A 17,602-nucleotide genomic window follows, 5' to 3' on the forward strand; every position below is an offset into this window, starting at 1 on the left:
ATAGTACAGGCGATTTTAAGAAACTTTGTAATCGGCTTTATTAGCCGAAAAATGTATTTTTATCATGAAAAAGCAGTTTGAAGCTCTCCCCCATGTCTTCATTGTTCTCTATGGAGAAGGGAGGGGTGGAGGGAGATGAAGAACCTAAACATGACAACAAAGTTAATTTACAGCTACATCACCAGGCTATCTCCTCTGAGGTCAGCAATGACCTCTCTGACCTCTGAATACAGTCTTTCACACAATTCCTGCTGTGTAATCCTTTGTTCTCTGCTCTTTGATGCCGACTAATCTCCCTCCCTCCTCCCCCCTCCCCTCTCCATAGAACAGACAGGGCCCAACTGAGGTAAACCAGTCGAGATTTCCTGATGAGCAGTGAATGAAAGGAGGGAGGGACCTTGGAAAAGTCTTTTTGAATGCAGATAATGGCATATTTGCCTAATAAACCTAACTACAAAGTTTCTTAAAATAGCCTGGACTATTGATTTCTGCAAAAAAATAAATAAAATGAAACTACAGTGACACTAAGGGATACTCTAGCCATTATTATTGTTATTTTCTTTCTCCCTTCCTTTGGTTATATTGCTGCCTTTAGTTAAGAATAGGATCTCCTTTTCTAAGCAATCACGCTCCCCTGGGGTCCTCCTGCCGCATCTTCAGGTCCCCCATTGCCACTTCCAAAACTGATGTCTTAGCATTAACAGCCCACTCAGCCAATCACTGGTCACAGCACGGTCTTTTTTTTTTTACATGGCTTTATTCATTAGCGAGTTATTGACAGGTTTCTTACTGTTACAGCCACGTAACATGTGCCAAAGGTTAAACAACGATTGGCGGACAGACAAGGTTGATATTTAGTGAACGCAGTACCCGGGTAATTGCAGCAGACTTCAATGCAGGAAAAGCTATGAGACCACCCGCCTCCCATGCCACAGTTAGAAAACTGCTTGCCAAGTTTCATGTTACTGGTTCGGTGTTGGATAAGCCCAAATCTGGACGTATGAAAACTGTCACCAATGACCAAACAGTGGCTGTTCTGACAGCATTAACCTTGAGACCACAGCGTAGAACTCGACGTATGTCCCTGGAGTCTGGCATCAGTCGAACATCCATTGGACAGATACTGGCTACACACAGATGGCACCCTTACAAGATCCAGCTGCTACATCTCACCAAGGATGATCCAGAGTTTACACTAGCAAACTTATGTGAACGGTGATGTTAAACAAAACTACCACTACTGATCCGACAGTAACCCACTCTGGACAGATCCCTCCAAACTTGTTGGAACACAAAAACTGATGGTGTGGTATATGTGGTATGAAGATAGTTAGGCAATTTTTCATCAATGAAAACTTCTACTGGGCATCTGCAATTGCTACGTGATGTGTTTTCCTCTCTGTGAACTGAAGCTGGCATATTCCCTGAGTTCTTCCAGCAAGATGGTGCACCACCACATTACAGATTTCAGGTCTGAACATTCCTCGATGAACAGTTTACTGGGAAGTGGATTGGCCACTGTGGCCTAGTGGAATGGCACCCAAGGTCTCTGGATCTCACCCCCTTGGACTTCTCTCTCTCTGGGGCCATTTTAAGGCTATGATGTATTGTGTGAAGATCCAAGATGTTGGGCATCTAAAACAGATATGGAGGCCTGTGGTAGCATTTCTTCTGCGGTATTGCTCTAGGTGTGTCAAAAGTGGGAGAAGAGAATCACATTGACAATTCAACACAATGGGCAGGATTTTGAGCACATCATTTAGTGGGTTACTGTTGTTGCACCATGTCACAAACGTGTCGAATAACTCGATAATAGATAAAGCCATGTTAAAAATGAGCACACCATTATTATTGTGCAATTCTGTTTTAGCACATGACCCCTTCCCTTGAAAAAAGTAAAGTTGAATCCAAAATGGCAGCTTTGCAGATGGCTGCTATGGGTGTTACCTGGCCTCAAATGTTTTTCCCTCCCACGTACTAATATGCCAGAAACCGTAAGGTAATATCAGCAACCACTTCCATTTTACCAGGGTGTATCCATCCTTATGCCCCAGCCCGTATAAATATTGACACAGTATATATGTAATTAAAAACATCAAGGCAACATGAAATAGTGGTAGGGAATTTACAAAGACAAATGGGGGGAATATACAAAAGGGTTTCACAGATTAGTCAATTCCCAGCTTCAATTTGGCAGATTCATAGACTTATGTCTCTTAATGAATCTGACAATGTTGCTCCTGCTCCAAGTCCCACTATAGTGCACACAAATTACTGCAAGTGTAAACTCTGCATTCTACAAGAGCTTGTTAAGATATAAAAATTTTAAAGCAAATGTATCATCAGGTACATTCGCTTTAAGTTTTGTCCATGTACAAAATAGCATTGCAGCATTTCTTTTTTTAAACCGCGGCCCAGTTCCCATGTACAGCGCAGCTCTATTCACGGGCACCAGGGGTGAAGCACTGGAGGCTTTAAACTTGATACATAGAAGATTGTCGGCAAAAAAGCAGCCCCATAAAGAATGTATGACATGCAGGGCCCAGTGGGAATGATTGCATCTGTTTTTGGGATCAGTGTGAATCCCAGCGATCAGCTTGTTAACCTCAAGCTGAGATAGGACTACCCCTTTAAGATTTTATTTATAAGCCTTTTTGCCCAGACTCCGGAAACAATGATTCGGTTCATTTAGGATAACCAAGACTCCTCATACATTTCAATAAGCATGCATACACCAACATGGGGTTTACTGCCCAGCACCCTACAAGAAAGCATAACATTTAAAGAGTACCTGTAAAAAAAAAAAAAAAAAAAAAAAAAAAAAAAAAAAAAAACACTTGATATGTCAGAAATCAAAAGACTAAGCAGAGAGACTACTGTGCTGCTGCACGTTCCTCTACCTTATCCTTCTCTGCGTCTGACAGTCGGTAGTGAACGTGTTGCTTGTGGATTTCTCCCGGGTCATGCTTTTGATTGGTCATATTCTGAGTGTTCAAACCATGACCTATCAAAACTTTTAAATGTGTCTTTTAAAGACAGTGAACATTTTGACAAAAATGTGATTTTAGAAAGAAAAATTTTACCATTGTTACATTTACATTGTTACTGCTTTAATGCCAGGTTGTGGCATTGGAAATCCAAATTTCTGACTTCAACTTTTCCAAACTGGAACTACAGCTTCAAGTCCTTTTAAAATGGCTCATATGATAATTAGTAAACTTTGGTAGCTGTGGTAAAACTGTTTTCACATCTTCATCTTGAAGTCTTGAAGTCAGAGTTGGTATATTTCTACCAATTCCAGTGTCCTACTTTACTGAATTGAAAACACCCAATATCTCACTAATAAAAAGACTGTACATATTACATGTAAACATAAAAATCTGAACCTACTTTAATGGTTTTGGTTTGAAGTCTTAGTCCATTCAGGGTATTGATGGCCTTCTCAGCATCCTTGGGATCAATGTAGTTCACAAAACCATAACCCAAGCTTTGTCCTGAACAAAAAAAAAAAAAAAAAAAAAAAGGAAAAAAAGCAAGCCATGGTTTAGGACACAAGCCAAAGCAGTCACTGCATTATTCTTTAGCCATAGTAACAAGAGCTGCTGACCAACCTGGGATGGGTTTATAAGGCCATTTCTAAACTATTTGAAGTCCAGCATTCTACAGTGACAGATTTTTTGAAAAAAGTGAAAAGTTAGGTTTTCAACATTCCACTGTTGCCACAGATTTCAGCAACCTTGCCTTCAAGTTTGCAACGTTACATAACAATAAATCACAAGACTTCTAGAACAATGTATTTTTTAGCAGAGGAGACCAAAAGAGAGATTGTTTGGCCATATTGCACAGCACAATGTTTTTTTTTTTTTTTTTTTTAAATCAAACGCTGCATATTCGTACAAACCCTTCATAAATCAACCATGTACCGGTCACTAAAAAAAAAAAAAAAAAAAAAAAAACTTACACAAATGTTTTTATCAGTCAGGGTATGTGTCCAGACACTGACCAATCAGTAGATTGAGCTGGGACGGGTCATAAGTTTTTATGGCGACAGTGCCTTTTTAGGGTGTTGCAATGGCCCAGTGAAGGTCCAAAACTCACGTAAATTGGAATGCTGTGGCAGGTACATTTTAAGAGCTCTGCATAAACAAGTGCCCCCAAACCTGGGCTGAAAATATGATGTTCAGTTTTTACATCTGATTCATAGAAAGAATGTCCTAGAGCTGGAAAAGGTACAAAGGCAGGCAACTAAACTAGTAAAGGGCATGGAGCATCTTAGTTATGAGCATAGATTAAATGAATTACATTTGTTCATTTAAATATGTAAATAGCCCCTACAAGAAATATACGGAAGAGATGTTCCAGGTACAACGTACTCTGGGTGCCTGGAAAAGATGGATGCAATCCTGGGAGACTTTTGTGCATTACTATATGCACCTACTTTAGGTATAGACTTCTGTCGTTCATCCTCCAGCCCTTTACCCCCCCCCCCCACACACACACACACAAAAACAGACACACACACACTTTTTCCCTCAAACCGTCCCCTTGCCCTCCAATTCAGCCTAGTGATGCATTTTTTTTTTTTTTACCGTTTTTCGGACCAAATCATGCCAAGGTCCTTTCAAAAGCCAGGTCCTGGAAGAAGCCCTTGACTCCTGGGCTACACGTTGGGTCCTGCTTTCTCTAGTTTCCCTTCCTTATTTGTCTGCACTACTCCATTGTCATGTTTTGACATAATATACCAGGATATATTCTGTATCCAAATGTTCTGCCCCGTGTTTAATAAAGTACTTTCATGCAGTTATTTTGTAACCCTATTGCTTAATTTACTTATTAAATATTGTTCTTGGAAAGGTCTACAATAGTCTTTGCCCTAAGCCTATGGCCCTTGGAGACTTATATGCTGTAAGGTGTGTATATGATGTATGTACAACTGATCAGTGGTGCACAACCGTGAAACTGTGGCCTCCATTCCTAAAGCAAGCCTATGGCTGTATCAGTGTTTTCCAGCCCGCCTTAGGGCTGCATCCAACTTCATACAATAATTAAATGCAGAGCGCCTGGGTTTGGATGAACCCGTGCATGCTCCAAGATTGCTCATGTCTAATCTCCAGCAAAATTCTCGAGCACACCTCCAACATACAGGGCAGCCTGAAGCATTTCTAAAAAGCCACGTGGATTATTTCCACAACAGGAATAGTATGTTGTAAGACCCCAATAACTGGGCTCACAAGCTGAAATTAAAATAGCTAAAGAAAGAAAAAAACAAGTGTGTTTATGTATGTAAAGTGCTATAATTAAATATTGTTATAATACAGACCATATAGAGGGGGTGCTGGCATAGTCTACTACAAATCTGTATCAGAAATACACTATACAGTGACTAATAGGAAATGCATTATGTTCTTTTGATAGGTTTCATATAACTTTCACAGGACCCACTGTCAGAGCCACAGGAAGACAAAAAGCCAAGAATGGTATTTATTTTTAATAGCAATATACCTCTGCAAGCATTTTCTGTGCATTCACACCCTCAGGCAGAGTGAAGTAGACATAGGGATAACTGCTCTTTCCTTGGGCTCTATTGTTAGGACAGGCTATTTTGAAGCATTGTGTTGGAGAAGAGAATGGCTTGATAAAAATAGCATAGTAGCAAGGACATAATCCAGCCAAGATGATTATACCTATTGTATTATACTTACCTCTGTGTGATTCTGAAACACTCAAAAAACTGCAAAAACTTTAAACACCTTGCAGTTTTACTCAATTCTAGACATAATGTACAAGACCTAAAGAACGGTTCAGTTTTTTTGCATTCCAATGCATATATTAAGATTAACAGAATCATGTTACAACATGCAAACTTCAGGCCACCTTTAAGATATTGCCAAGAACATAATTTATGCAATATATTGTCATCCATAAGGATGAAATTAGGCCTGTGCTGTTCATGCAGAGGCACAATGACTAGATTCAAATATAATATTCTAATGGTGCGTTTACACGTAACGATAATTAGCCAGATCGTACGATTAAAGATGTCGGAGTAACGATTTTTTTTTCATAACAAGCAGCGTTTAGACGGTACGATATATCGTATGGAAAATTCGTTGTGCGATCGTTTTGCAAACGCTTAAGCCCATCTCACACATTGGTTAAATCGGTGAACGACTGTTCACACGGACCGATTTGCGAATTTTTTGCGAACGACGAACGACGATTTAACAACATGTTGAAAGATCAAAATGCGCGATGTATCGTTCGTCGTATGATCGTTCGCTCCGTTTACACATACGATTATCGTTCGAATTCGATCGTTATCGCGCAAATTCGTACGATAATAGTTACGTGTAAACGCACCATAATATGGACTCATCATTACCATTTAGAAAGTGTAAGGCAGTTCTGTATTGATTAGACACACCTGCCCCACACTGCTACCAAAGGCAACAGTGGCTGATGCATGGCACTATCCTACGCTTGACAGTGCTTTTCACTGATAGAAGTCCATTTACGCTGGGCATAAATGATTGCCACAAACAATGTTGGAAACATCAAGGAAAGCGCTATGTATCAGCACCTGTTGCCCCTGGTGGTGGTATTACAGTGTGGGCAGGTTTCTCCAGTTTATACAGGACTGCTCTTCACTTTGTGAATGGTACAGTGACAAGCCCATACTACTTGAATAAAATCATTAATCCAGTCAGTGTGTCTCAGCATGAAAACCACAGGCCTAATCTCATCTTCATAGATGACAATGCTCCAGCTCATCGAGGTTACATCATTAGGGAACAGCTGCTGAAGACTGTGGTACCCCCAAGCCTGAACGTGTAAACACACCCTTGGGTAGCTTGACACGTACAGGATCCGCAGCAGATTTGCTGGTGCAGTAACCGCAGAAGATTTGACTAAATAACTGAACACTGTATCAGACTCAGATACAGGCATTCCACATCAGTGTTCCTTGCGGAACATGAAACACGTGTACGAAGCCTTACTGTGCTTTTCACACCCCAGCTTGCCACTCAGTCCATATAATAAAATGGAATCCTTCTCTTGCAATAATTTCAATTGAGTGGTGAGCTGGGAAAACAGAGCCAGGTAAAGCAGGGCAGGTAAGTTTTTTTTTTTTAACAGTTTTTTTGTAATCCTGAAAAGTATAAATGTTGTTTAACCCCTTCCCCCAATATGACGTCCAGGGACGTCATGAAAAGCAGTGGCAGAACGCATCATGACGCCCCTGGACGTCATGCTTTCCCTGCCTCCCCCCTCTGTCTCTAGGTGAGATCGGGCAGCCGGAGGTGGCTGTGTCACACAGCCTCCTCCTGCTGCCACTGCCCAGAGGGGAGCTGCGCTCCCCCCCGGGCAGTTAACCCCATAAACGCCGCGGTCAATGCGACCGCAGCGTCTATGGGGAGATTCAGTGTCCCCCGCCGATCGGGCGGCGGGGGGAGGCTGCAGAACGCTGCCTCCCCCCACCGCCACTCAATGTGTATCCCCTGGCCCCCTCCCCTCGTCCCCCGATACCGGCGGATCGCCGCTACTACCATTTTAGCGGCGATCCGCCGGTACCGGGCATTACCGGCGCCGCCGATAGCTTTCATCTCCCCCCACCGGTAATCCACAGTGGGGGGAGATGAAAAATGTCCCCTCAGACCCCAGATCAGCCCCCCGATCACCCTACCCGGGCGGCCATCAGATCCAAGATGGCCGCCCCATCCCTGCGAACAAACGATGTTTGTTCGCAGGGATGGAAATGAATTTGTGATCAAAGCCCCATGCTCTCCGCCACCGGAGGTAGCGGAGAGCATGGGGCAGTGATCGGGGACCCCCCCCCGTGTGGTCCGGGAGCAGGCGATCGGCGGTATATACTATATACCGCCGATCGCCTGTTCCCAGTGCTGATCAGCACTTTTTATCCCCTGTCACCATAAATCATTGGTGACAGGGGATAAAAAGTGTCACCGTGCCCCCCCCCAAGTCGCCCCCCCCCTTCCCCACATACGTTACCTGATCCACGGAGCTCCGTCCTCCTCGACGTCCAGGCTGATTCTGAAGTGCGCATGCGCTTCAGAATCAGTTATCTCAGAAAATTTAAGGTGACAGAGACCAATTTGGTCTCTGTGACTGAACTATGATTACTGTGATAGAAAATATCACAGTAATCATAGTAATACAGTGAAAATTAATGTATAAAGTACAAAAAGTGAAAAACATACAAAAAAATAAAACACACACTTTTTATTATAGTAATAATTGCAGTTTACTCCCAGATTACCCCTAGCCCCCCCAAATTACCCGTAACCACCGCAGGTTGCCCATATCCGCCCCAGATTGCACGTAACCACCGCACGTTGCCACTAACCACCGCACGTTGCCACTAACCACCGCACGTTGCCACTAACCACCGCACGTTGCCACTAACCACCGCACGTTGCCACTAACCACCGCACGTTGCCACTAACCACCGCACGTTGCCACTAACCACCGCACGTTGCCACTAACCACCGCACGTTGCCACTAACCACCGCACGTTGCCACTAACCACCGCACGTTGCCACTAACCACCGCACGTTGAAACTAACCACCGCACGTTGAAACTAACCACCGCACGTTGCCCATAACCACCGCACGTTGCCCATAACCACCGCTTGTTGCCCATAACCACCGCACGTTGCCTATAACCACCACACATTGCCTATAACCACCACACGTTGCCCATAACCACCGCACGTTGCCCGTAACCACCCCAAATTGCCAGTGAGCCCCTCCAGATGGTCAGTAATCAGCCCCGATTGCCAGTAACCCCCCCATATTGCACGTAACCACTGCACATTGCCTCTAACTCACACACGTTGCCAGTGACCCCCTCCAGATTGCCCGTAACCACACCAGATTGCCGTAACCACCCAAAATGACATGTACCCACCCCTGATTACCTATAAGCACTTCAGTTTATCCGTAACCACCCCAGATTGTCTGTAACCACCCCATGTTGCCCGTAACCACCGCAGATTGTCTGTAACCACCCCATGTTGCCCATAACCGCCGCACGTTGCCTGTAACTACCCCAAATTGCAAGTGACCCCCTACAGATGGTCCGTAATCAGCCCCGATTGCCCGTAACCCCCCATATTGCACGTAACCACCGCACGTTGCCTCTAACCACTGCACGTTGCCTCTAACTCTCACACGTTGCCAGTGACCCCCTCCAGATTGCCGTAACCACCCAAAATTACATGTACCCACCCCTGATTACCTATAAGCACTTCAGTTTATCCGTAACCACCGCAGATTGTCTGTAACCACCCCATGTTGCCCGTAACCACCGCAGATTGTCTGTAACCACCCCACGTTGCCCGTAACCACCGCAGATTGTCTGTAACCCCCCCAGGTTGCCCATAATCACATGTAATTCCCCCCAGATTGCCTCTAACCACCGCACGTTGCCCCCGACCACCGCACGTTACAGGTTCTCATCCCAGATTACCTATAAGCACTTCAGTTTATCCGTTACCACCCCACGTTGCCCGTTACCACCCCACGTTGCCCGTTACCACCCCACGTTGCCCGTTACCACCCCACGTTGCCCGTTACCACCCCACGTTGCCCGTTACCACCCCACGTTGCCCGTTACCACCCCACGTTGCCCGTTACCACCCCACGTTGCCCGTAACCACCCCAGATTATCCGTAACCACCCCACATTACCTGTAATCTCATTTTTTTTATTGTGTTTTAGTAACTACGCTATTCTAATAACCATTACTAGCTGCGGTTTTGCTCCAGCAAATTAGCGCTCCCTTCCTTCTGAGCCCTGCTGTGTGCCCATACAGTGGTTTATGCCCACATATGGGGTACCGTTGTACTCAGGAGAACCTGCGTTACAGATTTTGGGGTACATTTTTTCTCCCATTCCTCGTGAAATTAAGAAATTTTAAACTAAACAAACATATATTGGAAAAATTCGAGTTTTTCATTTTTACTGTCTTATTTTGAATACTTTCCTCTAATACCTGTGGGGTCAAACCGCTCACTGCACCCCAAGATGAATTCTTTGAGGGGTGTACTTTCCTAAATGGGGTGACTTTTGGGGGGGTTCTCTTCTGCTGACACTACAGGGGCACTGCAAACGCACCTGGCGCTCAGAAACTTCTTCGGAAAAATCTGCACTGAAAATGCTAATTGGCGCTCCCTTCCTTCTGAGCCCTGCTGTGTGCCCATACAGTGGTTTACGCCCACATATGGGGTACCGTTGTACTCAAGAGAACCTGTGTTACAAATTTTGGGGTGCAGATTCATGTTCCTTTTGGAAAGGAGAAACATTAATCTAAACATATATATTATCGGAAAAATTAAAATTTTCGATTTTTTTTTAAGGCCTAATTGTGAATACTTTCCTCCAGCCCCTGTAGGGTTAAAATGCTCATTATACCCCTAGATTAATTCTTTAAGGTGTCTAGTTTCCAAAATGGGGTCACTTATGGGGGTTTCCAGTATACAAGCCTCCTAAATCAACTTAAAAAAAGAACTGGTCCCTAAAAAAAAATCAGTTTTGGAAACTTTCACAAAATGTGATAATTTGCTAATAAATTTCTAAGCCCCATAACAGCCTAAAAAAGTTAAATATGTTTCCCAAATTATGCCAGAATAAAGAGGACATATTGGTAATGTGATTTAGTAACTAATTTATGTGCTATGACTTCCTTTTTTAGAAGCAGAGAATTTTAGAAGTTCATAAAATGCAAAATTTTCAAATTTTTCATGATATTTTGATGTTTTTCACAAAAAACACACAAAGTAATGACCAAATTTTGCCACTAATATAAAGTGCCATATGTGACAAAAAACAATCTCAGAATCGCTAGCATACGTTAAAGCATCACTGAGCTATAAGCGCATAAAGTGAGACAGGTCAGATTTTGAAAAATGAGCCTGGTCATTAAGGCCAAAACAGGCTGCGGAGGCAAGGGGTTAAGGAAATCCTCCCCCAAATACTTTTTAATGTCCCCTTCCCCACTGCAGGATGGCATGTTTACTCCCCTGTGATGAACTCTTTCCCGCAGTGCTGCTTTATTCTGGAGCTACAGTGCCATTCATAATCTGCTGGCGCTGATTTCACAGGTCTGATTTTCTTCATTCTCCTGTGTTTTTGAAGACCAGAAATCAGCGTCTTCAATGCAAGTCTATGAGAGCCTCTGAACGACCGCTGCGTGTATGTAATTCTGCCGGCCGCTTAACCCCTTCTATTGCCGCCCGGCTTCCGCTCTGTATACATTACCTGTCCTCGCTGCACGGGTCCCGGCGTACTGCTCTCCCGCCCGGCCAATCAGTGTGTTGCCCTGCCGCAGCCACTCATTGGCCGGGTGGGAGAGCAGGACGCCGGGACCCCGTGCAGCGAGAACAGGTAATGTATACAGAGCGGGAGCCGGGCGGTAGCTGAAGGGGTTAAGCGACCGGCAGAATTACATACACGCAGTCTGTTCCTGGCTTTGGCTTAAAAAATCTGTCAGATAAATCTCTGTGTAAACGCACCATTAGGATTTAACCAATTCATTAAAGGGTATTCCCACCAGGGGAAGTTATATCTATCCTGATTAGGCACTGGATAGAGCATAACTAAGATTGTGGGTATCCAACTTCAAGAGCCCCCTGCGATTTTGAGAACAGGGACCATGAAATTCACACAGAAGAGAATTGCTTTCCATGCACATGCCTGCTGCAGTTTTACTCATTCTGTATGGAGCCGCTATAGCGAGGTGAATGCGGCTCTCTTCTGCAGGGAATCAGGGGTCCCCAATGAAAAGCCCCTGTGGTCAGACCCCCTGCACCCTTAGGGCCCTATTACACAGGACGAAAAATCGTTAAATTGTTAGAATTTAAACGATAATCGTTTTGTGTAATTGCAGGCAACTATCAAAAAATCGTTCGTAAGTCGTTGATCGTTTATTTAGATCTGAACCTAAAATTATCGTTAATCGTTCGCTGTAATTCCACGTTCGTTCAAGTTCCACGTTTTTTCACTAATCGTTCAGTGTAAGCACATTGTTTATTGTTTTTCTGGGATCAGAAGAAATAAACGATCATAGTAACGATCGCAATAACAATCACAGTAACAATCGTAACTAACGATTATCGTTCTGTGTAATATGATAAATGATTTCAGGTTAACGATAAACCTTTAAAAGGTTTGATAAAAGGTTTGCGATCGTTTATCGTTAGTCGTTAAAAATCGCTCGGTGTAATAGGACCCTTAGTCACATTTTATCCATTGGATAAGGCATAACTACCCATGGTGGGGGATACCGCTTTAAGAGTTACAAACCTCTGTAAAACTAGTAAGGACTAGGGATGCACGATGCACCGAAATTGATACTACTATCAATATTTCGGGCTGAAAAAACGGTTCGGTACCAGGATTTCCTGGTATCGATACTTTATTTTAAGCTGCACTATTAGGCAGCTTAATATAAAGTATAGCGCAGAGAACACGGCCGGCGGCTATCTGAGCGCCGGCAGTGTTCTCTATGTGCCTCTCACTACCCCCTGCAGTCTCCTCCTCTGCCCTTCCTTCCTCTGCTCTCGGCGGCACCAATTTCAAATACCCGGCACTTTGCGATTGCTTGTGCCGGCTATGTAACTGTGTTGATGCCGCTGTCACACTGACCCCTCCTAAGCCGCTACGTATGCAGCAGGGGTTGGGTACTGTGTGTAGCAGACCCCCGCTGCCTGTGTCTGTCTGATAATAGAGTCCGGCTCGGCCAGACTCTGTTATCAGAGAAATGATTTATGCTGAAGAGTCGGAGCTGCACGGAGGAGAGCGGCTGGAGAGGTAGAGGAGGACGGAGAGGGAGAGCGGGAGGTCCGGGAGAGAGGACACATGTGAGGATCCAACCGGCTGGAAGGTGGGGGAGGTGCGGGGGCTGTGAGGTGCCGACATCAGCATAAGCATGGGCAGTGCATAGCAGAGCCGAGTGGGCAGTGCATAGCAGAGCCGAGTGGGCAGTGCATAGCAGAGCCGAGTGGGCAGTGCATAGCAGAGCCGAGTGGGCAGTGCATAGCAGAGCCGAGTGGGCAGTGCATAGCAGAGCCGAGTGGGCAGTGCATAGCAGAGCCGAGTGGGCAGTGCATAGCAGAGCCGAGTGGGCAGTGCATAGCAGAGCCGAGTGGTCAGTGCGTAGCAGAGCCGAGTGGGCAGTGCGTAGCAGAGCCGAGTGGGCAGTGCATAGCAGAGCCGAGTGGGCAGTGCATAGCAGAGCCGAGTGGGCAGTGCATAGCGCAGCCGTCCATGATCGCTGTACGCGGTATAGCGGAGCTGTCTAAGTGATCACTGTACTCTGTACACAATTATGTAAAAAAGTTAAAACCTTTATTTTTAACGTAATAAAATTAAAAAAAAAGTCCATAAATTGGTATCTCTGTAATAGTGCAGGCCTGAAGAGTATAGAAAACATTTCAGGTTTATTATATTCGCTGTCTAGGGTGTATTATATTTCTACCGTTTTAAAAAAAAAATATTTTAGTATAAGTATCGAACTGGTATTAAGTATCGAAATTAAAAAGTTAGTATCGGTATCTAACTCAAAATTCTGGTATCGTGACATCACTAGTAAGGACAAGGAGAGAAAGGAGCGCTGCACCTCACACTTATGGTTGACACTAATGCCTGTAAAACTAGTCACAACTCAACTTTTATTATACTAGAAATGAAACCAAAGCTGTGAACGGTTGCTATGGGTACTTTACACCAGTTTGTATTTTACACACTTTTGTAAATCTAAATCTGAGCCTAACAGTTTACATAACTATAGCGATATTGACTGTAGCCAAGAAAACTGGACATCCCAAACCTGTTCGCCTTTGGCCATAGAAATACAGTAATCTCTCAAGCCGTCCCATGGCACAGCTTTGTTCCGATCCCACGCCGCCTTTCAAGTCCAGCACGCGCTCACGTCATCCAATGCTGTGACCCCTGTGATTCCGCTGTTTAATCACAGGACACAGACGAGGGGACACAGCGTGAGTGCGCGCTGGATTTAAACGGCCACGTTAGACTGGAACAAAGCCACGACGCAGGACACCTGCGGTGTGTATACGCACCAGCGCCTAGTGGTGGTCCAATAAAAAAAAATTTGTGAACTGCTTCTTGAAGTGTATGCACTGAATGGCTTCTGGTAGTGCTGCTCTGCAATACAGTCCAAAACTGCACGACAATGTACTATTTTCTACCCGTGTGATGAAAAGATGATCATAGGCGACGGTGTGCACGGTACGGGACCGCGCAAATTTTGATGTGTTTCCGTTTTTCCCTCCTCCCCTTCTAAGAGCTCTAGCACTTTCAGTTTTTTATCTACAAGGCCATGGAAGTGCTTATTTGTTACAGGAATAGTTGTACTGTGTAATGGCATCTTTCATTTTACCATAACATGTATGATGGAATTCCAAATATATTATTTATTAAGATATAAATTGGTGAAATCGCAAAAAAGAATGCAATATGGTAACGTTTGGGGGGTTCCTGTGTCTACGTAATGCACTATATGGTAACAGCGACATGATACTATTATTCTATAGGTCAGCCCGAAAACAACCATATGCAGGTTACACAGATTCTCTAATGTTATGTATTTTTTTTAAATGAAATCCTTTTTTTTGGCAATTAATTATAAATAAAATGGGACTATTGTGACGCTTATAACGGTTTTATTTTTTCACCTACGGGGCTGTATGGGGTGTCATTTTTTCCGCCATGAACTCTAGTTTTTATTAATACCATATTTGTAAAGATCGGACGTTTTGATCACTTTTTATTAAGTTTTTTGTATATATAATGTAACAAAATCGGTAATCCGCGCACTTTCCCTGTTTTCGTGTACGCCGTTTACCGTTCGCAATGACGCTTGTTATATTTTAATAGATCGGACAATTACGCACGCTACGGTATATTATATGTTTGTTTGTTTATTTTTATATGTTTTATTTATATAGTGATTTCAACTTTTTTGGGGGGAGGGGGGGTTGTGTGTTAGTGTTTTTAACTTTTTTTTTTTTTTACACATTTGAAGTCCCTTTGGGGGACTTTTACATCCAGTACTTGGATTTTTACACTGATCATTGCTATGCCTATGGCATAGCATTGATCAGTGTTATCGGCGATCTGCTCATTGAGCCTGCCTGTGCAGGTTAGTGCAGCAGATCGCACAGTCACACTGCGGGGGTCCCGATCGGTAAGTGACAGGGGACTCCCCCTGTCACTTACACTTAAACGCAGCGGTCGTTTAAGGAGTTAATGACACGCAGCAGCGCGATCGCTGCAGCGTGTCATTACCGGTGAGGTCCCGGCTGCTGATTGCAGCCGGCCCCCACCTGCTATGAAGCGCGCTCCGCTCCGGAGCACGCTTCATAGCGGGAGAAACACCCAGGGCGTACAGTTACGCCCTAGGTCGTCTGGGGACAGACTTCCATGGCGTAACTATACGCCCTGGGTCGTCTAAGGGTTAAGTTTCTTCTGTCAACACACACAGTTGTTGCCTCCATAACAACCGTAAATTACGGATGCCCTCACGCTTCTATTGTTGAATCCGGATCTGTAAAATCACGGATAAAATTGCAGATTTGTGAACAGGCCCTATGGAAAGCAATAGGATGTAGTGTGTATGTAATTGCAGACCTGGACAAAAAATATGGACATGTGAATTGGGCCTTACTGTGAACCATACCGGAATGGAGAAAATATAAATAGAAAAATATAAGCAAACCTTTCGTTGTTACCTTGCTGTTTAGCATTCCCTTGCTGTATATTCAAACTGTCAATGCATAATTTTCTATTTTATTTTAATTTTGACAGACAACATGCCTTTATCTCTAAAACCAACAATATCCTGGGATGTACAGTGTTACCAGCTTCTCCTAAAAACTTGATTTGGTGACTGTCACGAGATCTATAGGTTGTTCGGTAATGAGTTAACACCCAGTGATTCAACCGATTATTGTGGTTTTGTGCCTGATAATAGTTTCTGTAACGTAAATCAATTTAGAATTTGATGCCAGAATAGGCTACCATGCACCTTGTCTCTCATCTGCATGTAATACCTTATATACAAGGTATATTATACAACTATACAAGTGTTTTATTGCACCTTCACAGCTCCCATCTCCAGAATTAGACCCATTTCCAAAAGACTGTTAAATTGTTCGAATTTAAGAGAAAATTTGTTCATGTCGTTGATCGTATCTTTTGAGCCGACCTCAAAATCTGTTGATCATTCAAGTGTAGACGCTCATAGTTCACTGTAGATATGAATACAATTACATTCATATTTACTGTATTTTCCTGTGTATAATCCAGGAAAATCTTGTCAAAAGTCAGGGATCGTCTTATACGCCGGGTGTTGAAAAACTTCAGAACCGGACAGGAGAATCTGCAGTCACCCGCATATGGTGGGGGGAGCTAATTAACGACTGCATCTCCACCATATGTGGCGACCGTATGAAGGGCAGAGCAAGCTGCAGGGTCCGGGGTATGGAAAAAAGATACGGTAGAGTGGCGCTGTGCCCAGAAAAACACCACTGTTTCACCCATCTGGCCTGGTCTTTTATTCCTACCAGTATTACTGTACCTCCTTCTCTGCTTCTCAGATCTCATTGCTGTTTGATGTTTTATATTATTTGGTGTAGACTTATACAGCAAGTATATCCCAAACTATATTTTAACTGGAAAAGTTGGGGGTCGTCTTACACGCCCAGTCTTCTTAAAGGCTGAAAAATACGGTACTATCACAATTACAATGGCATTAATTATGTTTCATATTGATTTATCTTCTCTTCTAAATGTCTTTCATTTAAAAGAAATAATCATTGTTTTTGGTTAAAGGAACGCTTCAGTGATTTATCTGTGTGTGTAAAAGGACCCTTACATTACATTGTCTCGTTTTGGTGACTGGAGTTTTGGAGAAACAGAGGGCATCTAGTGCCATAAGGTAGTTACACGCAGAATGGGCAGTCAAACCTAATCTGGCGGCAAATTCAAACTACATATACATTAGAAAAAATACTATCATGCACGGTGCTGTCCAATAGTCATTTCTCTTACCTGATGTTATTTTCGCTTTAAGGGTATAAACCCACACACTGTATACGCAGCTTATTTACTGCTGCGATACGCAGCAAATAGACAACAAACACGCAACAAATACGCAGCAGATTAGATCTAAATAACTGGACACAGCATCAAATCTGCACCACCAAATCTGCTTCAAATCTGCTGCGTTTTTGCTGCGTATCTGCTGTGTATACGGTGTGTGGGTTTGTACCCTTAAAGGGGCCATCAAGGATGACAAACAAGAGTGGCACCAATCTTAGAAGAAAGCAGTCATGTTTCTCTAATCCTGGATAACCCTTTAACCACATTAGAAGTGTAGCCACATATGGCCAGCAAGGTTTACAACATACAGCTAATCACTATTTTCAATACACTCCTGCCAGATGCTGACTTTCTGCTCAAAGACAGAAAACATACAGGCCTTGCAAAAAAAAAAAAAAAAAAAAACTGATGAAAAAAACCAATGCATTTGTGTGCATCAGTTTTGAGCCAATTTTTTGTT

At 43.6% G+C, this 17,602-nt stretch overlaps 1 protein-coding gene across 5 annotated transcripts in view; it reads right to left on the reverse strand.

Moving 5' to 3' along the window:
* The window catches only part of ELAVL2 (ELAV like RNA binding protein 2), a 155,420-nt gene that overhangs the window by 81,708 nt on the left and 56,110 nt on the right, over nt 1–17,602 (reverse strand). For all 5 annotated transcript variants that reach the window (XM_069962000.1, XM_069962002.1, XM_069962001.1 and 2 more), the window contains exon 4: nt 3,391–3,494. In XM_069962000.1, the coding sequence (XP_069818101.1) occupies nt 3,391–3,494 (104 nt within the window). The remainder of the gene's footprint in view (nt 1–3,390; nt 3,495–17,602) is intronic.

Source organism: Dendropsophus ebraccatus, chromosome 3 (genome assembly GCF_027789765.1).
Source record: "Dendropsophus ebraccatus isolate aDenEbr1 chromosome 3, aDenEbr1.pat, whole genome shotgun sequence".
Classification (NCBI taxonomy): Eukaryota; Metazoa; Chordata; class Amphibia; order Anura; family Hylidae; genus Dendropsophus; species Dendropsophus ebraccatus.